The sequence below is a fragment of the Eucalyptus grandis genome, chromosome 3 (genome assembly GCF_016545825.1).
Source record: "Eucalyptus grandis isolate ANBG69807.140 chromosome 3, ASM1654582v1, whole genome shotgun sequence".
NCBI classification, from domain to species: domain Eukaryota; kingdom Viridiplantae; phylum Streptophyta; class Magnoliopsida; order Myrtales; family Myrtaceae; genus Eucalyptus; species Eucalyptus grandis.
In genome coordinates this window covers 52,234,813-52,262,297 of record NC_052614.1, presented here as the reverse complement: position 1 = coordinate 52,262,297, position 27,485 = coordinate 52,234,813, and the positions used below count along the sequence as shown (strand labels likewise).

Genomic DNA, 27,485 nt, shown 5'->3' with positions numbered 1-27,485 from the left:
TCTAAACCTATTAAATTTTTGTCAATATAATTCTAAACATTTTAATTATATCTATTGAGTCTTAAACATTTTTATATTTTACCAATTAAATCCATCATCTCATCAATTTTGACCTGAAATCAGTGACGGCCAATGTTGTTGTAAACCAATTTTAATAATATTTTTTGAATTTTTTATTTACTTTTTTTTTTTTTTGCTTCCTTTTTCCCTTAACCCTAGCTAGCAAGGCCACCGGCTGACCATCACTGGCCACAGGTGAGGACCAACAATCCTCGCCCAGTGCAAGCAAGGGTCACTAGCTCTCACCCGTGACTCGATCAAGGTTGAGAAAAAAATTAAGGAAAGAATAAATCAATAAAAATTTCAAAAATATATTAAAATATTTATTAAAAATTGTTTATGTTAGCAATTTCTAATCAAAATTAGCTAAATAAACTCAATTAACAAAACATGAAAATATTTCGGACTCAATTAATACAATTAAAAGGTTTATGATTGAATTGACAAAAAGTACGATAAATTTAGGACTTTTTAGTCAATTTCTCGAATTTCTAAGACACCTTATCTCCCTATAATCTTATTGTCACGATGGCTGATCAGCTCCAGGCTTGATCATCACCAGACATTCATTGAAAAAAAAAATGAAAATTACCCAATGTTTTGGAGGCTTGAAAATTGCTACACGACCTTAATATAGACCATATCGAGTCACCTTTATATACGCTTGTTCGCCGGACGACCCAAATGTACCTGCATATGGTTTACCCGGAGCCTTGAACAATGGCCGAGTGGAGGTGAACCAAGTTCCGGTTTCCAATTTTTCCTTGACCCTAGGTTTACAACGCTAGGCCTATGATTATCCCCGCCAAGCGGTTGACTGATCAGTCGGCTGTAGTGGGCCTGAACGTGGGAACTGGACCAGCATCGCAATGGATCATGGGCTCGTCGGCTGGCCCCTACAAGCACACGACCCTTCGCCCAAGCAACTTAGCTGATGCCTGCTTCTTTTCCGTCCCTAATTGGTAAGCTTTGGCAACGATGACCCGATATATCATTTGGCAAAAAAGGTTCGGTGTACTTGTTTCACAAAAAATAAACAAAAAATAAATGATTCGGAAAGTATTTTTTCGAAAACAATCACTTCTATCGTTTGAAATAATTAGTTAGTGAGAAATGTTGTCATTATCGACGATAATTTATGTCAATATTTTTGTGAATAATGAAAACACTTTTCATTTATTCATTTTTATAAACGATATAAGCAATCATTTTAGGAAAATATCTTTTGGATTGTTTATTTTCTAGTCAAACAAACGGAGCATGCCTCTTCCTAAAGTCAATGACGTTCTTCGTTCGTCAATTTAGCTTTCGGTTTCAATGAACTTAGGTCCATTGGATGGTCAAAGATGCAATGAACAGCAGCAGAAAAGTCCAAACAAGGTAACATGCGCAATCAATTTGTGCAATAGTAGAAGACGACACGCCAACCTTGTGGGCGCTTACACGCATCCTAGACACTCTTAATCCATCACCTAGCTGGCACAGCAAAGGAACGGTTGGAAAACGATTTTTTTTTTCCATTATAAGGCAATAAAATGATTAACTCATGTCCTTTTCTATAAATCAGCATCTTAATCTTCTTAAATATCTTTAAATTTTTGGGGGCATGCTTTTGAGAGATGTTCACTTCGTATACGAGGTTTATTGTGAGTTCACATCGCATTAGGAAAAATTATCAAAAAAATTTTGAACATATTATATGGGTATCAATTTAATTATAAACATTTTAACTGTAGAAATTTAACCTAAATTTCTGACAATTTGCCAATATAATCATTCAGACCAATTCTAACTGAAAATCATTAATGTGGATAGCCGATGCCAACATTGACAATTTTTGCAATTTTTTATCTGATTTTTAAAATTTTATTTATTTTTTATTGTGGCCGGCGATCACCGCTATGACCCTTACTAGATCTTGGCAAAGACCACCTCACTCAAGCTCTCGCTGGCCATGGGCAAGAGCAGGCCCTGTCGGGCATTACCTAAGGCCAATCTCCGGCATCACCTAAAATCAGCCACTAGCAAAAATAAAAAAATAAAAACTCAAAAAAAAAAAATTAATTGTCTACGCCAACACCGGCTACGCTTTGGACTACAATGTGAGTGATTTCCAATAAAAAAATTATCGGAATGATTGCATTAGTAAATCGTAAAAAAAATTCAGACTAAATTGACATAATTAATAAAATTTATAACTAAACTATACATCATATAATAGGTTTTTGACTTTTTTTAACAACTCCCGAACACATCACATGTAAGAAGTATCATATAGGATCGGCGGAACTACCGTACGATTGGAAAGAGTAAAGCGAGAAAAAAATTAATAATATCATAATACTTAATGCTAAATGCTAGATCGACACTTTCATGTCAACCCTTGATTCAAACTGGAAATATTGTCCCTGCTCGTTCAAAATCCGCACAAGAATAGAATACCCTTTCTCTAGTTTTGTGTTTTTTTTTTCCTATATATATATATTACATAAATTTGGGGAAATAAAGATAATGAGATTCATATCCCTAGAGCATCATAGAGACAAAATATTTTATTCAAATTGGCTGATTGACAGCACACGTTTTATCGACCTTGTTTTGTGTTTTTCCAATGAGCCTTCCTGCTCAATGACTTGTGCACTTAAGTCCATAATTCCATAGAATTTTTCCCAATTTTAGTCCCTCGAAGATTATATTGCCCTGGCCAATCAGACAAATTCTCAACAACCTTCCATTTTCGTAGATGATTCTGATAATTTCCCTATCTTGAATGTGGCTCACATGAATCATATTGTGCAGATGATGCCTAGTAACTGCAAAGAAGAAGCATGTGAATCGCCTGCATTATTACCTTTCTCTTGCCCATCTTTTTCATGGCAGCTCGTGGGGTCAACCTGCCGCTGAAATGAAGTCAGAAGAGCTGATGCTTCACAGGCTTGCACCAGCCAGGAGAGTTGCCGACCTATCTCCACTTTGATTTCTCTTAAAAGTTGTTAAAGGCTTATGTTTGTGTTCATTTTTTTTTTTGGTTCTGGGAAACAAAAAAAAGAACAAAAAGCGTTTGTTTATGTTTTTGTTCAAAATCTTTTTTTTGTTCTCGAACACATTTTGGAATGTAAAAAAGTTAAAACAAAAACTTGTTTCTTGTTTCTAGAATAATTTTTAAAACAAATTTTTCTCTCCTATTTTTTTCTTCTTCTTTTTTTCTTTTGCCGATCGCCCTTCGGTATATACCGCCGGCTTGTCATTTCCCCGAACCCCGCCTAGTAGAGCTAGAGACGGCTTCACGGGGATCCAAAGTGGGTCCCTAACCCCGTGGAGGCTTGGCCGATACTCAATGGGACCGTTATCCCATACCCCCTCACTTGCTCCGTAAATGGCTTGTGAGGGGAAGACTTCCAGGATGGTCATTTTAGGAAGAGCTTTAAGGACTCCGCTCGTGTCCATTTAAAGGCTTATGTTTGTGTTCATTTTTTTTTTTTTTGGTTCTGGGAAACAAAAAAAGAACAGAAAGCGTTTTTATTTGTGTTTTTGTTCAAAATCTATTTTTGTTTAATACATTTGAATGTAAAAAAACAAGAAACAAAAAACTTGTTTCTTGTTTCTAGAATAATTTTTAAAAACAAATTTTCTCTCTCCTATTTTTTTCTTCTTCTTTTTTCTTTGGCTGATCGCCGGCCTCGACCATGGTCAGCGACCGGCCATCAAGGGCCTCGCCGGAGCATTCCTGGTAATGAAAGTAAGGTCTCTGTACTTCCATGTATAGCTCTCTAATATCATGAGCTAAGCATCTTAATTAATGCATCTAACATAACCACCAAACTCTTCTTTACTAGTTCTTACTAAATCAATATAATACGGTTCTTAGGAGAAAGATATCACTCCGTGTCTATATCACATAGATCAGACAAGATATCGAGGAGAAAGATATTACTTCGTGTCTATATCACATAGATCAGACAAGATATCGAGGTATACAATTCCAATCGTCAAGTAAAAGTCAAAATTTCTGAGAAATTTTATGAGTGCAAAATATGCGATTTTTTCGCTCGAATTTCTTGCACAATGACCCGTATTGACCGCTGATGACATTTTGGCATTTGCTGCGGTTTTCCTACAGATCGTATCGTTAGAAACAATTACGAGACTCTACCGGTGATGGTCGATATCGGGCCGACGTGATCTGGCAAGAAGCAAATTTTCCTTTTGCCTTGTGAGGAAAGGGTGGTTCATGGGGTGGGGCGGGCCAAGAAGAAACGCCTTTTGAGCGTCTAATTTCCTCCTCCCGTGAAGCGTCACATCGCATCGCTCGAGGCCAAAAGACATTTCTCCCTTTGATTGCGGTACGTCCAGGTCCAGCTATAGAAAACGCGCAAATATCAATGGTAGAGAGAGAGAGAGAGAGAGAGGAGGGGGGGCACTGCAAATTATTTATTCATGCGAAACACGAGAAACGACGTGTTCTACTTTCCCCTGCAAGAAAAGCTCCCAACGTGACTGCGGTCAACAACGACAACAGTCACCGCCTCAGTCTCAGACTCCTACAAGTATTCTTAATCTCTGCTACCTCCGAGATAGAGAGAGAGAGAGAGCTAGGGAGAGAGAAACTTGTAGTAAGCATTCTCTCTTTCTTCAACAATGTTGCTACTGAATCTCCAAGAACGCGTGCACCATGTTCTGTATCTTCAAGAATGCGACCACCATGTTCTGTTCGTCGTGTTTCTGACTACCCCGTTAACAACTTTTTGTTGCAGCAGCAGCAGCAATGGAGAATCTCAAGACCCCTTCAAGGGAATCGTCAAAGATGTCAGAGGGAGAGCCGCGTGTTACAAGCAGGACTGGGCTTGTGGGTTTTGTTCAGGCATGAGGTAGCTTTTTCTTTTTTCTTGATTGATTTAGCTTCTGGAATGCAGCTGAGGAATTAGATCTCGTCCTTGGAAAAAAGAGAACATCTTCCTAGATCTTTTTGCTGATGGTGGTTTTGATGCTTTATGCTCAGGATTTTAGCCCCGACAGCGTATATCTTCTTTGCTTCCGCCCTTCCTGTTATAGCCTTCGGGGAGCAGCTAAGTCGAGACACCAGTGAGTGGCCGATTCTCGCTCTCATTTGTTAAAATTGCAGTTCACTGAGGAGAGAGATTGAGCTTCCTTTGTCGATTATACTTTTTCGCATTTGTTTTCTTGATCTTGCCTGTTTTTTTAACACTGATCATGTACTTATGTTTTTATCGAATGCTAGATGGCAGTTTAAGCACGGTCGAGACTTTAGCTTCGACTGCTATATGTGGGATTATCCACTCGATTTTTGGTGGCCAGCCTCTGTTGATCTTAGGGGTCGCGGAGCCAACTGTTATAATGTACACTTATCTGTACAACTTTGCCAAGGGGAGGTCAGACCTTGGGGCGGAGTTATATTTGGCTTGGGCTGGGTGGTAAGGAATTGAAGTTATCCTATTTCTTATGGTCATGTAGGGCTTATGTTGGTGTCCTGAATCAGAACATGTATACGGTCGACTTACGGTACGGCATCAATTGCAGGGTCTGTGTCTGGACAGCATTGCTGCTATTTCTTCTTGCCATATTCAATGCCTGCACGATCATTACAAAATTCACTAGGATTGCAGGGGAGCTCTTTGGCATGTTGATTACTGTTCTCTTCATTCAAGAGGCCATCAAGGTACCACATAGCTTACAAGCGGCTTGAAAAATGCTTTACTGGAACAGAACTAGATGAATTGGTGGTTATTATATCCTCATGAGTACCTCTTCAACAGGGTTTAATCAGCGAATTCAATATCCCTGAAGCAGACAACCCAGCTCTAGAGAAGTATCAATTCCAGTGGCTCTATACAAATGGATTGCTTGCCAGTATCTTTGCTACCGGCCTGCTCTATACTGCTCTCAAGAGCAGAAAGGCAAGGTCTTGGCGATATACCACTGGTACACAAATTCGACCTTTGTTATTGGTTATTTTTATATATGTTGTTCTCTGAGTAGTATTTTCTGCTTTTTTTTACCCATTTTTCCTGATAGCTTCCTTCTTCTGTTCATCAGGCTGGTTCCGTGGATTCATAGCTGATTATGGCGTTCCTCTTATGGTCCTTACTTGGACGGCGTTGTCGTTTGCAGTTCCGAAAAGAGTTCCCAATGGAGTTCCAAGGAGACTATTTTGTCCACTCCCCTGGGATACTGCTTCTCTGTACCACTGGACAGTAATTAAGGTATTACTTATTGAATCTTGATATTATTGCACCAAAAGTATCAAGACATCTACGTAGGTTGCTCTATGTTATTCCAAAGGTCTTGAAGATTGGTAACTGCGTTCTTTTCCCCTTTCCTTATGATCTAGTAACTTTTTCAAAATTATAAATTATGCAAATCCAATACCTTTGTCCCTTAATTTGCAGGATATGTGGAATGTTCCTCCTACATACATATTTGCTGCTTTTATACCAGCAATGATGATAGCAGGGTTGTATTTCTTCGACCACAGTGTGGCTTCACAATTGGCTCAACAGAAGGAATTCAATCTCAAGAAACGTCGGCTTACCACTACGACATCTTTTTGCTTGGACTATTGGTACCTGATTATGCCCATTTCCTTTAAAATAGGATTTTAGGCTAACCTTTTGCTAAGCACTATCATATTGGATCTCAGACGTTGCTATGCGGATTACTTGGACTTCCTCCTTCCAATGGAGTACTCCCGCAGTCTCCTATGCACACTAAGAGTCTAGCCGTTCTCAATAAGCAGGTTCGGACGGAATGTTTAGAAGCTCTATCTTTAGTGGTAGCATCTAAGCATCATTTTTTGTTTTCCTTGACTGTGCTTAAAAGGAGGTTTGGTGCAGATCATTCGAAAGAGGATGGTTCAGAGCGCAAAGGAATGCATGAAGCAACAGGCAACCAACTCCGAGATTTATGGAAAGATGCAAGAAGTGTTCATTGAAATGGACAGGACTCCAACTGTAAGTTTCATTAGCACGCCTGATTTTCTCCATTTGGGCAAATATGCGTAGCTTTTACTTGGCATTGAGCGTGGTGGATTTTTTCCTGCAGTTCACTTCCACAGTTAAGGAGTTGCAGGAGCTGAAGGACGCGGTTTTGAAAGCAGATGATGGAGGAGACGGAAACACTAAATTTGACCCCGAGAAGTATGTCGACGCCCACTTGCCCGTCAGAGTCAATGAACAAAGGATGAGCAACCTGCTGCAATCATGCCTTGTGGGAATATCAGTATGTGCGATACCTGTCATTAAACTAATACCTACATCAGTTCTTTGGGGTTACTTTGCCTACATGGCTATTGATAGTCTACCGGGTAATCAGTTCTGGGAAAGGATTTTGATTCTCTTCATCACCCCCGGTCGACGTTACAAGTAAGCTGCGGACCTTACAAGTTGGTCATGCTTTTTAGATTGATTTGATCTGGTGATCCGGGGGTTGCTTGCAACTTAACTATGCTTTTGAGTAAAGGCAAGTTGTGGTGTTTGAGAGTGGAAAATACCTAATATGCACTAACAAATTTGATCTATTCAGACGGTACTCCAGATATCATGCTTTTACTATATACGATTTTGCAGGTCATTATCATGCTGTCCTGATCTCACTTTTCCTTTTTGTGAGCAGAGTTCTGGAAGGAGTTCATGCTTCATTTGTCGAATCAGTACCATTCAAATCCATCGCAATGTTTACGCTCTTCCAATTTGTGTATCTTCTCATCTGTTTTGGGGTGACGGTGCCTATTGCCGGCATATTGTTCCCATTGCCGTTCTTCCTTCTTATAAGCATAAGGCAGCACATACTTCCCAAGCTGTTTAAGCACGATCATCTTCAGGAGTTGGACGCTGCTGAGTACGAGGAAATCGCTGCTACCCCATACCGCAGTCGAAGCCTCTCATTCAAGGTATGCCTACCCATATGTCATGAAAAATTAACACACAACTACAATGCTGCTTGGAATCGGTCTTCCAAAAAATTTTCCATTTTCGTTTGAATTCCAAACATTTTCACTTTTGTAATGAATCAAACATTCGTTTAATGCATGAGCAGGACATAAGACCATCTGATTCTGGTGATGAGGAGAGCGAAGAAGATTTCAATGATGCCGAGATATTGGACGAGATGACAACAAGTAGAGGCGAGTTGAAGCTCAGAACTGTGAGCTTCAAAGAAGAGATGCTTATTCGGGTGAGGAACCAAAACTTTCACTCTATGAAGGAATCATACATTTTTTCCAGTTCAATTGCACTTACACTGGCTTTCGGTTCTGTAGGTTCGCTCAGAAGATGCCTCTCGAAAATGATACTTAGATAAATTTCCTAATATCATTGAATAGCATAGTTCGAGTTCCTCTGTATAGACTGTTGACAAGAGTATATACAGGCCAAAGGAAGAGCTGAGGAAAAAGCCAAAAACTGGAGTACCGATTGCTGGAAGCTGTCTTCCACAGGATAACCACCTTACGAAAAAAATTTCCTTATTCAAATTTTTTACGATATACATTTGAAGGGGAACTAGAGATAGGGAAGGATATAAGGGTTAAAAAGTGAAAGTATTGCTGAGACATGTAAACAGAATTTAGCTTGTGCAAGCATTATTTGGACTCTATTGAGAGTGCTGAGCTGTTTTATGCAAATGCTGGTTTTTGCTGGTCAAAAAGCGGGAACGCTTTAGGACAGTTCAACAGACTTCAACTGAATAACCTAATTAAAATATCTAAGCTGCATTTGTGACTGCAATAATATTCTGTGGCACCATGTTGGTTCTATTTGAAGTGTCTGCTCTTAAATCCTTCAACTTCATCTATAGGAAAATGATGAATAAGATAATGAACAGGCAAAAAGGGAAGAGGACATGTTGGCAAAAACATCCTGTATCCATAAATTCTTTATTTGTATTAAGTTACAGATGACCGGGGAGAAGGTTCACCGAGTTCATCCATAGTACAATCATCCAACCAAAAATTAAAACTTCACCTGCTAAGCGGATTCTAACACTTTTGCTTCACTACATGGCATTTATTCCTGAACGTATAAGCCATCTATCTTCGCTAAAATCCTTCAGTTCTTTCTGTTCCCTCCATGTGTACTCTCAACTATACATGCAGTGCATGGGAGAAACACTGGAAAGGAAACGAAAATTTGAAAAAATTATTATGTCCAAATCACACCATCAATTACTGCACCCTCAAGCTCAAGATTTCAATTAGCGAATGGCTTATGGTGACCTTGAGAAGGAATCTGTATCCTTTGACTCGTTTTTCCTTGGTAGTTGTGAGTTATCATCTCCATCTTCAGCAACCAGAATTAGAAAATCGCCATCTCTAATGAGCTCTATCTCTTCAATTTCTGCTCCATCTTTGCTCAGAACTTTTGTAAAAGTCAATCCGAATTTTCTGCCACCAATGTGGAGAAGTTCTTCTATAGACTCTGGCAGCGGTACAAGCTTATTAGCGAGTTCACCCTTCTCTCGGCAGCTGAGCGTTACACGAGCTGGAGGGTTGCCTAATTTCCAATTAACAAACTTGCCAGGTGATGAAATAATTTCCTTCTCGCCTGCATAGAATCCAAACTATGTGACAAAGACTTGTCTGCGAAATTCAGGGAATAAGTAGCCGACATTTTCTATCACTAGTTGCATAATGATAATTGTACGATGTCAGATTCATGACTGAGCAATCAGAGACAATCTCAATACATGATACGTCAATTCTAAGAACAACTCAGAGACTTATGCAGAAGTCCAAATATAGCTTTATCTTTCTTAAGCTCATGAAATCCAACGTCAAGTTCAGTGCTCAAGCCTCTAATGTCCAACTAAATTATCAAAGGGAAGTACCAATGCTGATAAGCTAATAAGATAGTTCATATATTTGCTTCATCCAACCTGTTTCACTGTCAGCCTGCCATATCAAATTAATCATCCTAGTGATATCGAACTCCTTGATTGAGGATATCGTACATAAATACCATTAAATACTCCAAAAAGGTTAGAGATATTTGAAATAATAGGAGCGATAGTTCTATACCTGTATTTGCAGCTGACATGATCCCAATAAGAGAATTCTGATAATTGTTGGCTTTACGGCGACGTCGATTATCTGACCAATTAACCTCTGCAATAGTTGGCATGGACTCCTGTCCAAATGGAGGAATCGTGGGCTCACTCAAGTGCTTACCGAGAGCCGAACGTATCGCAGGCTCGCTTGGGTACTTCGCAAGATGGGGCACCGCCAGTTTCTTAGGGATGCTATTTGGATGTCCAGACCCTTGCCCACTTGAGATGGTGATAACACTTTTTCTTTGGAACAAAAACTTTATCTCTTCATGGCCCTGGTGATCTGCCAAAGCCCGAGGGGTCCACCCGTACACATCGGGTTTATCAACATCAGCTCCTTGGTCTAACAGGAACTGAACTATCTCAATGTTTCCCTCGGATACAGCCTTGTGAAGTGGTGTAGTTCCATTGCTAGCGGGCAGTGTTACATCCCCGCCATACTTGACTATGTCTTTGAGAAGTTCTAGATTGTTTTGCTCAACGGCAGTGCAAGCAAAATGGCCCACTTCACCTGATGAAATCGTTGCACCATTGTCTGAAAGTAGCTTAATCACGGATTCATGCTTCCCCACTATGGCATCCCAAAGAGGAACACTTCCTTCAGAATCTGCATAGCAAATACCATCACAACTACCGACACATCTCTCCAAAACATCGATAAGATTGGTGAAAATTGTACAGCAACAACTAGGCGCGAGACAGAAATTGGACACAGTGCTTATCTCATTAATGTTCCAAGCAAAATTGGTCTTGAAATGCTCCAACTAGTAAACAAATTGCAATATTGAAGCAAAAATGGTTTTGAATGCCAATAGAGTAGAGTACCTTTGATGTTAGGATCTCCTCCAAACTCTAGAAGAAGGGTCACGCAATGTTGACTTCCAATAGATGCCACAATATGCTGTTACATGCGGAGTCACAAATGTAGAATTAGGAGACAATGGAAATGAAATCTTCAAGTACAAAGTGACCTACCATCGCTGTCCTTCCATTTTTATCTACTTCGTTTGGATCTAAACCGCGTCTCAAAAGCTGGTGCAATAGTTGATCATCGCCTCTCATTGCTGCAAAACATAAGCTAAGAGGCAACTCCATATTCCCCCGAGCAAGCATGTGCTCCGTCTCATCCAGTAGTTCTTCCATCAATGGCTGCCGTTCTCTCAAATGCTGCAAGAAGCATAAAACAGATAATGCTATTAATTTCTCATCTTCTGCACATAAAATTGGGCAGAGTTGGTTCTGTTTGAACAAATCGAGGATCAGAAAGCAACTTCAACCGAAACATCTATGTTTGTGGTTGTCTGTCTTCCATAATTAACGGCATTTGCTTCTGTCAGTTTCAGGTGAGGAGAAAAACTTCAAGACAATAAGTCAAACATCATACTTGATCAGTGAAGTTGCATAGCCTACCTGAAGTAGATTGTTCATGATAATTGTTCCATCTCCAACATTGGCCTGAACAATATTCAGAAATGACGTCCGGTTTAAACGTAGAAGCTGGCTCAATCTTTTTGTCCTGACTGTAAAAAGTTGTGGCCGGTAACAGAGAACGCCTACTTCGCCGCAGACATCTCCTTTCTTTGCCTCACCAACTTCCTGCAGTCAAGTGTTTCAGGGGTAAACACCCAAGGTTTCATCAGAGTTGAGTCGGACATATATAAACTTATTGGAAAAGAAATTGGATGAGACATTCTTAACTTAACAAACTTGCCTGTTCTATTCCATTTCTTTGCATAATAAGATCCTGTCCATAGACCAAAATGTCAGAGCAGTGACTTAAAGAACATCCCACAAAAAATGATACATCAAGTGTTTGGACTAGGAAAGTATCCAAAATTTCGTGTCCAGAGAAAAGGAAAAGTAAACAAATGTTCCATGTAAAGCAAGCAATATTTTCTACCGTAAGATCCTTTCACAGAACTTTTTTTTTTCCTTCAGTTGAACTTTCACAGGACTATATAAGTAGTTCGATTTCTGTATATTTTCAAACAGAAGGAATGACAAGTTACGAGGCTACTTTTAATTGGAGAACCAGCTTGTCTTATGCACTTCTGCTTAACTCTATCTCTTAAGCAAAGACCAAAAGACTGTACGCATTCCCAGTACTGCATAAATAATAGAACTGGAACCGGGGAATGATTACTAACTTCTTACCGCAGCACCAGTGACCAGAATGTACAAGTCTGTGGGCGCTTCATTCTGCAGAATCACATCTTCTTTTGGAGAAAAATACTCGGCTTTCATCTCTGACACCTTCAAAGAGCAGACTGCAACCATGAATGGAAATTCAACATAAGCAGCATCTGCCAGTGTTTTAACTCTAGACGGGATTGAGTTTGACAAATCAAATCAGGCCAAAATGACAATCATCATGCATTTAGATGGATCCTGATGAACAGAAGACAACTGTCTAAAGACGTCTGATACTTCATCCATGGCACCAGTAGAGATGATAAGATAAACTTAAAACTCATTACCAGCTGAAAAAGCAGGTCATTCGAAACCCCACGGAACAAGTACACCTGGTCAACAAGCGAATAGAACAGAAAGTGCGAGATACTTGATCGGATGGCCTTAGGAAGGGCTTCAAGAAATTCCTGCTGCTGGAGACCTTCTGAATCGGTTCTATATCGCAAAGATATATGAGCCAGCATTTGGTCTTGCAGGCGAACAGGCAATTGGTTCCTCTGCGCAAAATTCGACGCTGCTTGGATTGTGTCTCTCTGCAGTTTCAAAGAAATGGACATCAGAATCTAGAGAGTGTCAAGGCATGCGAAGACTAGTCCAGATGCATGCAATGGTCCAGAGTGTACTAACAAATCTTCTGGTTCGGCTGGTGCCATGGACGACCAAATTGGTCATATTTCCAATCAAATAAGCAGTCAGTCCTAGGTTGAAGAACATGTAGAAGATGTCAAATATCATCTCTCTCGTATTCACAGGATGCAAATCACCGTAGCCAGTGGTAGTAAGCGTGGTTATCGACCAATAGATCGATGTAACATAACGAATCCCCAGACTCCTCTCATGGAAATATTCCCCCATTGTAAGCCCAATCCATGTGTTTTTTGGGTCTTTGTAGCGTGCAGCAAGGAGATAATAGAAGCACGCAGCCAGGTGCACTGCAAATAGAGTAACCTAAAGGGCAAGCCAATAGTGTATTGAGCATTACTTGAAAGGAACACTCAATTTAAGAGCAACAATAAGGACAGAAAACTGCATTTCCAAGTAAAGACACTCACAAAGGTCAGCTTCGCACACCGTACCCAAAAGTAGTTAAAGTTCTTATCTTTCTCCAATCTGAAAGCATTAAGAAGGAGACAATTGGTAAGTAACAATTGGAAGAGGAAGCAAAGAGCTGGAAACTAGGTCACCATGAAAAAAAAAAAAGTGAAATGCTGCCTTCATTTTAATATTTTAGCACTTGTCACTTGAAAGAACAACGAGACAACATAGTGATACTTATATTCATAAGAAGATAAAACCACGTATCAAGTTCTAAACATATCTATTGAACTGATGACATATAACAGGGACAAGCTCATCTACAGAGAAATAGAAGTCAATGTTCCTATGTCTTACTGGTGATCAATTTAAGCAAGATAAATGAAGACTTTAGTGCAAACAATTTCAGTGATCATGGAACAGTAAATCTCCACCATATTTGGTAACTGAAAATAAGAAGTCAGTTAGGAGGTTAGACACATATGTCAAATCTTTTTACCTGGCAAACATCGAGCTGACTCTTCGAAGACGCCAAAGTCGAAGCATGTTAAATATGCCATACTGCTCGAGAGGAGACGGTAAAATACTTTTAACAACTTCAAAGGGGATAGTTGAGATAATATCAAAGGCCAACCAAGTAGTCACATATCTCAAAGCAATCTTCTTCCTATCATCAACTAGAAGATATGAAGTCTTATCCAAATAAGCCACAAAGAAGGTCAATATGATGTCGATCGCAAAGAATCCATTGACAACGTTGTCCGTTATCGCTAGAGGTCCCTGTGGTTTCTCAAGAAATCCAAACTCAAATGGTGACACCCATGCAGTGTAGAAGACGAGAAGCACCAGAAATGACTGCCAGAGTCTGCACAATATGTCCCAATTAAGAAGCACTCCAGATCAGAACAAAAGAAGTGGATGAGATAGTGAGGACTCAACCCATCTTAAGATAGAACTTCATATCAAGGCAAAGCTAGGTCCTCTTTCAAGACAATAAGAACCGATCAAATGAAGAATTGTATCACAGGTAGTTCAAAGGTTTGTTCAAAGATGAGTCCAGTATTATGTCCACAGGGAAATACATGTCTGTCTATTGATCAGCGAGATCTAATTTTCCCCAAGTTCGACTATGCCATGAGCAGAAGCTACTCATCTACTATAAAAATGACAAGAGATTGGATTAAGGTATGTCATCACAGAATAGTCGTCAGGCATTAAGCAGAGAGTTCACTGTGTGCCATCAGTGAAGCACACCTCGTTCTAATCATCCCTTGACAAAGGACTTGAAAAGCAAGACGACAGCAGAGACCGTTAATCAGTGAACTAGGAGACATTTTCTAAGGGAAATTGATGAAAGCTACAAACCACTGTAACATAATTCATCCTTGAAAGAGGAAAAGCACAGGACAGACCCGCTTTCAGCTCCACGATGGCACTCAAAGAAACAACCGCACTCGCTCGAAACAAATGATGCATGATAATTGCAGAGACCCTCAAAGATCACCTATTGATGCATCAACAAAGCAAAGCTGACCAAGCGTTAGGATTTGCATAATGCATGATTAGCGAAGTCATTAATGGACATCAACCTCCTGATGCTTTTCCACTCAATGAGGGGAAAAGATGTCCCCGGTCATTTGGACCAAGAACCTGTCATGGAAATAAAAGCACCATCCGACAAAAGGGAAAGAAGATTTAAACAGCATGGCCAAGAAAACTGTCGACTTTATTCCACTCGACCAATCCAATCAAATTTCACGAACTCTATGGAGATGCACGATCTGCAACAGTACAGACCGGCCGTCCATCGATCAGGCGCAACACTCGCCGGTCTGTCCGAAGCGCACAAGGGTTCCTACCAATGCGAAATTCTTGCCGAATCCACTCTACCTATGGAAAAACGAAGCGGAACCATCCCATCGACGGGGAGACACGATGAGGGAGGGAGGGAAGGAAGGACCTGTAGCGGTAATCGAAGGGGCTAATGATGAACTGGCGCAGCTTGACCCGGCGGTGGGTCCTTGCGCCGAGGGAGGGGAGGATGCCCTTGCTCATGCTGTACTCCTCGTCCCGCGACAGGCGCTCCACCACCTCCCGGTCGTGCACGCTCCCCGCGGGGCTTTTGCCCCCGTCCCCACCCCTGTCCCCGCCGCTGCACATCGATATCGGGTTCCTCAACATCGTCCCTGCCCGCTTCTTCATCTCCTCCTGCCCCCGCCGGCCTCCAACTCCGTCAACCCACCTCCCCAGAAAATGAAGGGAAGAAACAGACCACCCTCTCTCTCTCTCTCTCTCTCTCTCTCTGTGATTCTTCTTCTACGTTAACTACAAGAACATCATCTAGATATGCTGCGAAACGATCCCAGAGACAAGACAGCGAAGGAAGAAGGAGCCCGGGAATCCCACGATCTCTCTCTCTCTCTCTCTCTCTCTCTCTCTCTCTCTCTCCTGGGCGTGCGCAGGATGAGATGGGATTGGTGTTCTACGCGATCTTGCGTGAACTTGGAGCTACGGTACGTGACTCTCGTTTTCTCTCTCTCTCTCTCCTTCTCTCCCTCTTCCTCTCGCCGTCGCCATGCATGCGATTTTAAGTACAGAGTTTTCAGTTTTACTATTTTGCCCCCCTCGCATAATCGCAATTTGCCTGCCTATCCTCGCCCTCCTCTTTTTGCTGTCGCCGAGTTATTCTTGATAATAGTGACGAGGATGGTCCTTAAATTTTGCAATTAATATGTAATATATCTTTCGATTTTTAATTTATTAAATGTGATTTATGAACTTTAGTCTAATAAGATTCTTGAACTACTTTTAATTTATTTAATGCAATTCCTAAAATTTAGCTCAATGTGCAATGTTATCCTTGAATCTTCAGTTTTATTTAATGTGATATTTAAATTTCTGTAAATATTCAAACTAGTTCTAAATTATATGAAAATATCTAATGATATATTTTCATTGATTTAAGTTCAAGAGCAATATTAAATATTTTCATATAGTTAAAGGACTAATCTAATCATGTACCAAAAGTTCAAACACCATATTAAGTTCAAGAGCAATATTAAATATTTTCATATAGTTAAAGGACTAATCTAATCATGTACCAAAAGTTCAAACACCATATTGAATGAATCAAAAGTTGGGAACCACATTGTATATCAGGACAAAGTTTAATAACCATTTATGTCATTATTCTTTATTTCTTTTGCATTATTGCTATTAACATATGAACCACGTCGAAATATTGCTAAAATATGGTCTTTATTTTGTGGGTGTGTGTGTGAGGTTCCCTATACTTGTCGATTTAAAATTTTGAGTTGGATTTTCTGACAAATTAGATTTAAAAAAAAAGGATTTGGTGAATCCAAGATATGATGTTTTATTTTTGAGCCAATAATCGGAAATATGATTAAGAGATATGTTTTGAAAGGTAAATTTGAAATCCCGTTCAAAATGTTTTTGGTAAGGAAATCCAGTCCAAAATGTTGTTATAGGGGAAATAACTAATCTTTATCTTCTAAATTACTTCTTTTCTTTTTTTGGCATACAATCTTTATTTTCTGATTGCTTTTTTTTTTATTCTTTCGGGTATGCCAACTTTTAAAAAGTGAAAAGCATGAAAATTTTTCATCAGCCTTTTATGCACTAATTAATTAACGACCGTACACCTGCTTCCGGCTCTACTTTTTTCTTTTTCCTGCAAACGTCCCGTGACTAGTCACGAATATCTTTTGGACTATCAAAAGTGACCTCATTTTAATTTTTAGAATCCCCTTTTTGTACTATTTTTTTTTCAACTATAATCGTACACTAAATCTACAAAGATGATTTACAAATAACCCTAATCAAGTCCACGTAACAATTTCACATAGATTCCTATCTCAAACAAGTGAATTTTGGACCATAATCAATATATACGATCATATGTATACGATGCTTTAGGTGATAGAATTTATTTTTAACGATTAAATCGCATACTGAAGTTCATTTCTCACATGGGAAATGTTCTATATGCATCGGTAAAATTAATTTAAATTTGATTAAAATCTTTGAACTCTTTTTCATATTTTTCAGAGTTATTAATATAAGGTAATGTTTTGCTTAAAATAAGCCAAGCTAATGCAACATTCAATGGACAAAAAGAAGTGGCCAATTTTAGTAAAGGGCAAAAGTAACAAAAAGTTTACCAATTATGATACATTTATGCCAATTTTTTTTTTTTTTGATACCCAATGAATCTCCATGCGCTGCTTCTCAGCGAAGTAAACCCTTTCTGCCCCGGACAAGTCGTGGATTCCTTTCCAACAAGGTAAACAATGCAGAAATTTGAACTCTAGACCTCTCTCAAAAGGAATTGAAGCTCAACTACTATGCCATTATGACGGGTGTTATGCCAAACTATTTTTAGTGACACAAAAAATCTTAAATTTATACATATACGGCGTATTTACCCTAAAATTGTACAACCCCAAAATTATATTCATACAGTATATTTACTTTAAAATTTATATAAATGTGTCACGTGAAAATAAGTTTAAAATAAACGTATCACAATTGACAAATTTTTTTTTTTGTGGCTTTTTTATAAAATAGAGCAGAAAAACAGGTGGCAAGCTAAACGACGCCGCTTGAGGATCTGCTCATCACTCTCCCTGAAACCTCTCGTCGTCGGAGGCACCATTTGATCTGTAAAACTCGGGAGGATACGAGGTTGTCGCGGAGACGAAAAGCTCTCGCCGAGGAGGAGGCCGACGATGTCGTCGTTTCTGCAGTCGTTCCTGGATCCCAAGAAGAACTGGCTCGCCGCTCAGCACATGAAGACCATCTCCAAGCGCCTCCGCCACTACGGTCCTCTCCCGATCCCCTCGAAACCCTAAATTTTTCTCTTCCTTTTGAATTCGCGTTCTGCGTGCGTGCTGCGTGCGTTCGGGTCGTTGACTGCATCGATTGTTTGAGCTGGCATTGCGCGCCGCCGGTTTCGGAGGTTCTTTGAATTGGGTCGCGTTCATTTGCTCGGGTTGAGCGTGAAAGTGAGTGCTTTTCGCGTTTCGATGATGACCGCCTTGTGATCGGATGATCGGTTGGGGAATGCAGGGCTGCGGTATGATGATTTGTATGATGGGTATTATGAGCTCGACGTAAAGGAGGCGCTTAATCGGCTGCCGAGGGAGATTGTGGACGCGCGCAACCAGCGGCTCAAGCGCGCCATGGACCTGTCCATGAAGCATGAGTATCTTCCCGAAAATCTTCAGGTAATGACACTGTTGGGTGAAGTTGTGCTGGATTTGTGTTGGCCTGATTAGCTTTGGATTGGTAGTCTAGTCGAGGCTTGTGTTTTTAGTCAGCAACTCTTTTTATGAGTAAATGAGTGCTTGATTTCAGTCAATGAGCACCATGTGCTTGGGCAAATTTTATGTTGGGGCGTGGTTTGCTGTTTCGCTTTAGCTTTCGACTTTTGAAGTGAACTAGTTAGTTTGTTTACTGAAATGTAGTAACAACATTGTGCAATGACGGTCATTGGATCATTCGGTATTGTTTTAAACCAGCCCACCATCGTTCTGCGTTATATGGCTTACCCTGTTCTTATCTGCCAGTTAGATGTTTTGTCCAAGTTGATGCATTTTGAAACAGATTAAGCTCTATTGACATGTGTAGTTTCACCCTTTGAATTCAGCATTTGTACTAGGTGGTTCATCTGCTTGACTTGTAATTTTATGAAGATAAATGAGTAAACTTTGGACACGATTTCTGGGCTTATAAACTGACAGAGAAGAACTCTGCATTGATGCATGGCTGCTTATCATATTTGCCAGAGCCCCTGTTAGCTAGGTTTTTGGGGGCCATAATAACTCTGTGAACCATCATTCACCATTCACTTTTAGAATGATGGTCCTTTTAACACCACGGGCCAACCTGATAATACATTTTACCAGTTTGAGTCTCATGTCATTGGATTTGATTTGTTCCTCCCTGTAAAAGCTGAAGAATGACTACCTTTGAAGATTTTGGTGATCAAGTGATGTGCACAATCTTATGCACGGAATCCTAAAAAACTATACAAAACTTAATTTGTGAGTTATGACATGACCTTGTAAAATTAAAGGGCAAACTGAGGCCCTAGTCATCTCTTATGTAAATAAGATAAACAACATCCATTTCTTTCCCTCTGTGTGTTCTCAATATACATCTTACCACCAGACATGGCAGAATGCAGTATAGGTAGCTCTTTTGCAAACTCATACCTCATGCACCTATAGGTTCAATATAGGATTTAGTCACAGCTTTGTCAAGTTATTATTGCCATTGCCTTCTTTTTGTCACTTTCAATCGTAATGATTTTTCTTTTTAAAAAAAAAAAAAAAAATGTTATCCATTCATTTGTCCTAGCTTCTTAGAATAAAGCTCTGATTCTATGTTTATAGCTGACAAGCCAATGCTGAACATGTGCCAGAAGACTAGTTTGTCATGAATGTGGACACCATCCATCAATCTATTAATTTATACACAAGTACACTTAGAGACCTATGCTCGTAGCTGTTACATTACCTAGATTCACGTAATATCTCGATATATATTGTGACAATGGACAACCTATGGCAAATTATAAGTGAAAGACAGTTCGTTGCATGGCATGGGTTTCTACGCTATTTATAACTTATATCATAAAAGCAGAGACTGTGTTAGTCACCGAATTTCAGATCTTTAAGTTTCAGTTGTTTGTCCAGTTTACCCATAAAACAATTTATGCGGTTGCCCATTTTAAACAAATGGGAATTGGAGACTATACTATCAATCTCTTGGATGGCAGTGTCTATTATGTCAGTGCCAATCTTTTCATTTTTATGCACTGTTTTGACAGTTATTGAGAAAGAAATTATTGTGGATGGATTCATTGTGCAGATTGTCAGTATATTCTGATCTGTGCCATTTTTTTACGTAAATTTTTTGTTCCTAGGCTATGCAAACTCCATTCAGAAGCTACCTTCAGGACATGCTGACTCTGGTGAGTTCTCTTATTCAACCCACTATAATGAGCATTGTGCCTGGCTTCTCTGATGGGCAGTCATAATATTATGTTAAGCTTCATGTGGCTGTCTTATTCTTAGTAATACTGTTGACATTGGTTCTTTGAATAATTAGGCTTTCTTCTTATAAGATACTTGATCATTGAATTTTATACGTCCGGCCTTTATGCATGATGATGGTGAAAACCAAAATCATGCTATCATCCCAAAAAGATAATAATAAAATAGAAATCCCCTGATAAGCAAGGAAATAGACCATTAGAATGCGGAGTTAGATGATCTTTAAAAAGAAAAACATAAAAACCCAAAAATGGGCTTCCGTGACCTTTGAGTACTTGCATATCTAAGATATTGCCCATGGCTGGAGAATGATTGGACCTATTACAGTAAGAATGGTGGCATTCTAGATGTTTATACACCACCCGGTCACTGCACATGTTTTCGGGACATTTTATCTGCACAATACTTTTAGAACTCTGCAAAACTGGAATTTGGTTTTAAATATATGGACCGGAGTAGTTAATTACAATTTGTGATGTGCATGACCAGTTTGAAGCTTGACTTACACTGTACTGGAGTGAGCTTGTGCTAACTTTCCTTCTAATATTATAGGTAAAGAAAGAGAGAGCGGAACGTGAGGCTTTGGGAGCTTTGCCTCTTTATCAACGCACAATTCCTTAAGCAGTGCAATTTTCCTTCAGCTTTGCACTCTTTTCCAATTCCTGAGATTCCTGTTGGATTTTTGGCCTTGAAAATCTCATATTTAAGGTTTCATTGTTTCATAAGCCAGATGGCTTTGGTAGTTGTTGGTCCCTCCTTCACTACTATTTGATGAATTGTTTAACCGTACTATGCCTCTTGCAATAAAATCAGCTCAGGGATATGTTTTCCCATGTACTTGTTGAAGAGTTAAAATGTTCCTTCCTGAAATTGAAGCTTCGAATCAGTTTGACAGTGGAGTAGAATTTGAAATCTCTCACTGGCTCAGATACGTATAGGGAAGCTAGTGGCTGATGCAGCTCCTGTTGTACGACAATTTCATGGGCGAAATATCAATGTCCTTTCTTCTCATTCTTCATTTTCCAGATATGATAATGTTAATATGTTGCATCTGAACTTAGCATCTGTGAAAGCTTTCCAATTTAGAATGGTTTCAGGTGATACCTCTCTAACTTGGCAATCTTTCAGTTATTGACCTGGTGACATTTCCAGGACAGCTTCAGAGCCATTATTGTTTCCCACTGTTGGTGGTCACTTAGAGAATGGGCCTTACTAATAAAGTTTCACATTTCTCAAATGTAACTTCAGTATCTACAATGTTATATGTCTTTTCCATTTTGGATGTTGGGGTCCCTCAGAGCTTCTAGTGAATTTCATCCAGTCACGGCGGTGCTCCCATGCAACTGGGTAATTAGCAGGACAGGAGATCATCTCAAGGAAATGGTCTTCGGTGGGATTTAAGCTCATAATCCTGGTAGTTGGTGAGCAATAACTCCCCTTCTTGTTATCTGTTTTAGAATTTGTTCTGTATTTTCATTCTCGGGTTTGCAGTGTTCCCCTATCTTATTTTCGTTCACCGAACGGGTCAACTTGCTCTTCTTGTAGTGTCAGCTACAAATAGCATCAGAAGGGGAAACCAAACATAGTTTACGATATACACACTAGAAAATCGAATTTGGCCAATGTAATTGCAGGCCTTTGCGCTTCACGATCGGCCATGATCTGTCTAATCTAGGCAATAATGAATATAACGAGAGGTTCTCATCGTGCAGAGCGAACCTTCCTTCTGTTCTCCGCAATAACCAGCCTCTTTAATGACAGCACCGACACACGAACACATCCTGTAGCTTTCTCAGTACCTGGTAAGAGGGCCTAGGTTGTTCGTGGTGGTGTCAGGAACATTTCAAGGTCGGTCTGCAATTTACTATGTGGCCCTGGAGCATGTGCATTATTAGCGGAGCAGAGCCGATCAATTCGTGTCGGTTGACGCGACTCTTGTACCGCTCGGACGGTTCATTGCTAGCGACTCGACATCGAAATCTTTCAAGGGTAGAGGGAATTTCTATTATGGAAGCATTTCCATGTGCTCGCATGAGGCCCTTCTTCAATGGAGGGTCTGCATGTCGTGTACTAGCTACCTAACGATCGACTCGAATTTCTTGTTCGGACAGCCTTTTTTCTTCGATCTGTCTGAATGACATCGGATTGCCTTATAAGCAACTTAGCTCTCCCTACGTGCTAGATGTTGATATACTCATGTTCCATTATGTTACTAAAGTTAAGAAGCGGTTCGACACGTTCTCATGAATCTGCAGATATTGCATGCATATGTCATAAGATCCAACAAGGGAACTAGCCACTTCATAATAATATTCACGGTGAAAATCTTTATTGAGTTAATGGAACGTCTACTCATCTATATTCTTGTCGTGGGTAATTTAAATCTAGAGATAATTGTTCAAAAAACCTCAACTTATTATACATTAGCAAATTCAATCCTATGCTTTTTTAATTTGGCCAATTTAGTATTAAACTTTTTAATAATTTGCTAAGATAATTTTTCCAAACAATTTTGGCCAATAATCGTTGACATAGATGTAGCGATCAATGGAAGAAGAAGGAAAAAAAATCAGAAAAATTATAAAAGAAATTGCACAAATCATCCGCGCCAATTTCAATGGTTGTGCCATGTGGGATAGCCAGTTGCCACAATAGCAATTTCTAGCCAATTTTGACAAGAATGACTACATTGGTAAATCATCAAAAGATTTATGATTAAATTAGTCAAATTAAAAAGTTTATAACTTTTTTTTATAATTTATTTCCAAAATTTATGCACACTATCTCTTTTTGGTTAACACTTCCTAACTATATAGCATTTTGGGGGTCTAAACAAAATGTTCAAAATTTTTTAGCAATTTACTTTGCAAAAATGTTTAGCATTGGGAAATTTACTTGAACTTCTCTGTGATCGATAAATCTATAAACATACAATTTTTTCCTCCTTTTTTTTTTTAATTTTGTTTTCTCCTTTTCCTTTCCTTCTCGTGGCTCAGAATTTAGGACAGTTTTCGTCGCTATCCCATCCGCCAGGAGACAAGTTCATTGAAGAGGGCACATGAATGGTTTCGTATCACGGTTGGGTAGATGCACTGCAAGATCAGGAAGCGGCTCCTGATGTCCTTTTCCCCCAGCAAATGGAGCTGGATCGAAACGGGTCAAGGGGAGCCTACCCTGTCATGTTAAACTCAAAACAATCGAAAAGGATAGAAAGGCTTTCCTTTCACCCGGCTTTGTCGAGGGTCACGACCCTTTCGCTCACCCGGGTGACACGATGAATTGTCATGATAGATCATATCGAAATTAGTATCAGGTCAGATGTTAAGGTCAAATTATCCGAATCCAATGAAATTGATTCGATGTGTAAATTAATCGTGACTTTATTTTCTCAAGTATACAATCGAGTGCGTCAAAAATGAAGTGCCACTTTCTCACTCTATATATGCTTACCCAATTCTTGATATATGGCCTCTCATGTTCTTGATTGGAAAAGCATGGCATGTAGACATGTCAAAATAGATCATAAACTCATTTTTAACACATATTTAATGAGTTGAATTGTTAAATGAATTAGTTATATTCAATAAATAAGTTATAAATGGATTTAGGATAGTATAACTTGAGATAATATGGATTCATAATTTATTTAGATTCAACTTACCTTTTTTACTCTCTCTTACCTTCACTCAATTTCAAGTTCACTCACTTTGTGCTATTACCTTAGTTTGGGTATGGATTTTTCTACATTGGGTTAAGGAATAAATCGGATCGGTATTCCATGAAAATGAGCTAAAATATGTTAAATTAATCAATTTGAATCGGAACATTTTCAATCTAATTTGATTCATTCGTTTGATAAGTCTGAAGGCGGCGTCAGGTCATGTCGGGACACCGATTCTTCCTTTTAAGTTGTAAGAGTACTCAAATGCTTAACGAGCGAGAGACTACTAAGCAGTAGCGGCTCGCCCTCGTGACGATCCGTCGTCGTTTTATGATCAACATCCATTCCCTCGTAACGCAGGAAACAGTGAAGGGTGACATGAGAAACCATGCACTAAAAAGTTCATCGCACGGTCCAAGCACAGTCGGCCACGTGCATGTTTTTGCTTCGATGAGGATGGGGATGAGATGCCACGTGGGCCCACCTCAAAAAAAAAAAAAAGGTCATATGACGTTGTCGAGCCCTGTGGACCCACGTGCTCGTGGCATGTTTTTCTCTCCCGATGCTGCTTGCGTCCCTGATTGAAAAAAAATAAAAAATTCACCGACTTTCGATTTGGAAACTTCAATCGCCTTTCTCGGACATCGATTTTCTCGTATTTACATGTATTTTCATCGACCAAGCTCGAGCTCTTGAGCTGGAAAATTGTTTAACGCGATCGGACCATCATGTCACGAGGATTGTGATTCAACATTTCAACCCAGTACATCGCCTGAGGTCGCTGACCTCAGGCGAGCCACCTCCCCGCCACCGCCACAGCCACCATCTCCCCACCATCACTAGCATCACCATTAGTCACTCTCCCATGATTTTCTCCTCTTGTGTGCATCTCCTCCTCCTTTATCTTTTCTTTTTTTTCCTTTTTCTTTTCATCTTAAAGTTACTTTGCAACATGTACACTTCCAAACACACTTGTCTTCACAAAATGCTCATTCATTTAAAGATACTTGAGGAAATATAAAGTCATTTTCCTAAAGTTAAACCAAATTGAGACCGGAGAGTATGGATGCTTTATTAGCAATTAGGAAATGACCGAAAAGCTCTCCAAGGACATGCAGCCTTAGTGGCGGGAAGGGCCATATGACATTGGACAGCCTCTATCGATAAGCTTTCAGGGAAAAAGCTTTAAGAAATCTACAAATTATACTTATTTAACAACATATTTATCTTGTAATAATAATATTATGTTAGTGATCACTATTAAAAGTCCATTTTGATAGATATGCCTCAATGACTTAAGTGAAAGAAATTACATCATTTTGGTTAAAAAAAATCATTTGACTAAACTTTAATAAAGACTATAAGTACAAATTTTGAATTTTGTCGTGTCATAAGAAAATTTAAAGTAAAAATATCTGTCCCGTGAGTATAATTTGGAATCATTTATATTGCGAAAAGAATTTCGGTCAATGCATCACCAGTGAAGATGAGGTACGAAGGGGATAAATTTCAAATCCCCAGTAGTAAATTACCCACGTGAAGTCGCAGCCTTTTTCAGTGGCAAACGCCGTGATTTCTGCCAAACCCCAGTCCTCTTTTCGCACTCGCACATGCATTTAAGCCAAACCCTTCGCGTGCTTCTCAGCTCCAGTCCTGTCCAGCTCCATTGAAATCATCATTTTTTTCTCCTCCTGCGGAGATTAAGGACAACTTCGTTTCCAAATTTTAGCCGCGCAGAATCTAATGCCGACGAGAGCGGCCTTCCCAGCGGCGGTGCTGCTCCTCCTCTGCGCCGCCGCCGCCGCCTCCGCCGCCTTCATCGACGGTAACACCTCTCTGCACTCTGCTTATGAAGGGAACTCGTAGCAACTTGCTAAGTTCACGTTGCATGATGTTGTTCGTGCCTCGAGGTTTGCAGGACTGTTGCCGAACGGCGACTTCGAGCTCGGGCCCAAGGCCTCGGACATGAGGGGCACGGTGGTGGTCGGCCGCTACGCCGTCCCGAAGTGGGAGATCTCGGGCTTCGTGGAGTACATCAAGTCGGGGCAGAAGCAAGGGGACATGCTCCTGGTGGTGCCCGCGGGCGCGTTCGCGGTGCGCCTCGGGAACGAGGCCTCCATCAAGCAGCGGCTGCCGGTGGCGCGGGGGATGTACTACTCCCTCACGTTCAGCGCGGCGCGGACGTGCGCCCAGGAGGAGAAGCTCAACGTGTCGGTGGCCCCCGACTGGGGCGTCCTGCCGATGCAGACGCTCTACAGCAGCAACGGGTGGGACTCGTACGCCTGGGCGTTCCGGGCCGACCGGGACGTCGCCGAGATCGTGATCCACAACCCGGGCGTCGAGGAGGACCCGGCCTGCGGGCCCCTGATCGACTCGGTCGCCATCCGGGCCCTCTATCCTCCAAAAGCAAGCAATAGTAAGATCCACAGTTCGAACTCCATTGAGTGCTCTTCTGCAGTAAGTTCACCTGTGTGTTGTGAATGAATGAACCGTGCAGGGAACTTGCTGAAGAATGGGGATTTCGAGGAAGGCCCCTACGTCTTCCCGAACACGTCGTGGGGCGTCCTGATCCCTCCCAACATCGAGGACGACCACTCCCCCTTGCCGGGCTGGATGGTCGAGTCGCTGAAGGCGGTCAAGTACATCGACTCGGGCCACTTCTCGGTCCCCGAAGGCAAGAGGGCCGTGGAGCTGGTGGCGGGGAAGGAGAGCGCCATCGCGCAGGTGGCCCGGACCATCCCCGGGAAGACGTACGTGCTCTCGTTCGCCGTCGGGGACGCGAGCAACTCCTGCGAGGGGTCCATGGTCGTCGAGGCGTTCGCGGGCAAGGACACCGTCAAGGTCCCGTACGAGTCGAAGGGCAAGGGAGGGTACAAGCGCGCCGTGCTGCGGTTCAAGGCCGTGTCCGTTAGGACTCGGATAATGTTCTACAGCACGTTTTACACCATGAGGAGCGACGACTTCTCTTCTCTCTGTGGCCCTGTTCTGGACGACGTGAAGCTGTTGAGCGTCCGGTTCCCGTGATCGATGGAGCAGTATCGGCCCCAACAGGTCGGCTCGAACATATACTTATCGAAAGATTTGATTATCGATTTATGCGGTTGTTTTGGAGTGAAGAAGAGAGATTTAGTTCTGTGTGGCTTTCGTTGAGCAAATCATCCAAGAAATAAGAGCTATACAAGGTAGGAATGTCAAGAGTACTACTTGGCGAGTGTTTCTTTTATGAGTGATAATGTACCTGGAGAAAGAAAAGAGTGAACGGTCAATTATGTTGCCATCAGTTATTGTGCCTTGAGGGAAAAGCTCACTTCTTGTTGGAGGAAATTGCCAATTTGACGTGGGACGTATGTACTTAAACTACAGAGCTTTACTACTCCTAGTTTGACTGAAGTTCTGTA

The 27,485-nt window shown here is 40.6% G+C and overlaps 4 protein-coding genes across 4 annotated transcripts; 3 read left to right on the top strand and 1 right to left on the bottom strand.

Moving 5' to 3' along the window:
* Positions 1-4,494: 4,494 nt before the first annotated feature.
* On the top strand, positions 4,495-8,698 carry LOC104431637 (probable boron transporter 7). Its single transcript, XM_039308232.1, is given in 14 exon segments — positions 4,495-4,928; positions 5,060-5,142; positions 5,300-5,492; positions 5,599-5,737; positions 5,835-6,000; positions 6,115-6,281; positions 6,468-6,597; positions 6,600-6,640; positions 6,719-6,814; positions 6,912-7,028; positions 7,120-7,439; positions 7,690-7,966; positions 8,113-8,250; positions 8,336-8,698. Coding segments are annotated over 14 exon segments (2,127 nt in total). The 5' UTR covers positions 4,495-4,698; the 3' UTR covers positions 8,366-8,698.
* A 221-nt stretch (positions 8,699-8,919) lies between these two features.
* Positions 8,920-15,885, bottom strand: LOC104439880 (potassium channel AKT1). Its single transcript, XM_010052888.3, has 12 exons — positions 15,305-15,885; positions 13,844-14,209; positions 13,362-13,419; positions 12,937-13,257; positions 12,597-12,842; positions 12,274-12,372; positions 11,831-11,863; positions 11,530-11,715; positions 11,095-11,286; positions 10,945-11,020; positions 10,091-10,726; positions 8,920-9,617 (listed from the first exon to the last, which is right to left on the bottom strand). The coding sequence occupies exons 1-12, from the start codon at positions 15,544-15,546 to the stop codon at positions 9,280-9,282; spliced, it is 2,793 nt and encodes a 930-aa protein (XP_010051190.2). The 5' UTR covers positions 15,547-15,885; the 3' UTR covers positions 8,920-9,279.
* A 2,109-nt stretch (positions 15,886-17,994) lies between these two features.
* LOC104437693 (cytochrome b-c1 complex subunit 7-2, mitochondrial) lies at positions 17,995-21,296 on the top strand. Its single transcript, XM_010050690.3, has 4 exons — positions 17,995-18,189; positions 18,436-18,593; positions 20,297-20,344; positions 20,979-21,296. Exons 1-4 carry the CDS (start codon positions 18,096-18,098, stop codon positions 21,045-21,047), a joined length of 369 nt encoding a protein of 122 aa, XP_010048992.1. The 5' UTR covers positions 17,995-18,095; the 3' UTR covers positions 21,048-21,296.
* Positions 21,297-25,722: 4,426 nt separating this feature from the next.
* On the top strand, positions 25,723-27,485 carry LOC104437692. Its single transcript, XM_039308577.1, has 3 exons — positions 25,723-25,912; positions 26,006-26,503; positions 26,585-27,485. The coding sequence occupies exons 1-3, from the start codon at positions 25,831-25,833 to the stop codon at positions 27,109-27,111; spliced, it is 1,107 nt and encodes a 368-aa protein (XP_039164511.1). The 5' UTR covers positions 25,723-25,830; the 3' UTR covers positions 27,112-27,485.

Bases quoted from the DNA above. Each gene is read 5' to 3' on its own strand.
- LOC104437693 (XM_010050690.3), top strand. From the start codon at position 18,096: ATGTCGTCGTTTCTGCAGTCGTTCCTGGATCCCAAGAAGAACTGGCTC. The intron at 18,190-18,435 runs GTCCTCTCCCGA...TGGGGAATGCAG, and splicing joins CAAGCGCCTCCGCCACTACG to GGCTGCGGTATGATGATTTG. The intron at 20,345-20,978 runs GTGAGTTCTCTT...CTAATATTATAG, and splicing joins TTCAGGACATGCTGACTCTG to GTAAAGAAAGAGAGAGCGGA.
- LOC104439880 (XM_010052888.3), bottom strand. From the start codon at position 15,546: ATGAAGAAGCGGGCAGGGACGATGTTGAGGAACCCGATATCGATGTGC. The intron at 13,420-13,843 runs GTAAAAAGATTT...TAATGCTTTCAG, and splicing joins GTCAGCTCGATGTTTGCCAG to ATTGGAGAAAGATAAGAACT. The intron at 11,287-11,529 runs GTAGGCTATGCA...TGCTTCTTGCAG, and splicing joins TCATGAACAATCTACTTCAG to CATTTGAGAGAACGGCAGCC.
- LOC104437692 (XM_039308577.1), top strand. From the start codon at position 25,831: ATGCCGACGAGAGCGGCCTTCCCAGCGGCGGTGCTGCTCCTCCTCTGC. The intron at 25,913-26,005 runs GTAACACCTCTC...CGAGGTTTGCAG, and splicing joins CTCCGCCGCCTTCATCGACG to GACTGTTGCCGAACGGCGAC. The intron at 26,504-26,584 runs GTAAGATCCACA...TGAACCGTGCAG, and splicing joins TCCTCCAAAAGCAAGCAATA to GGAACTTGCTGAAGAATGGG.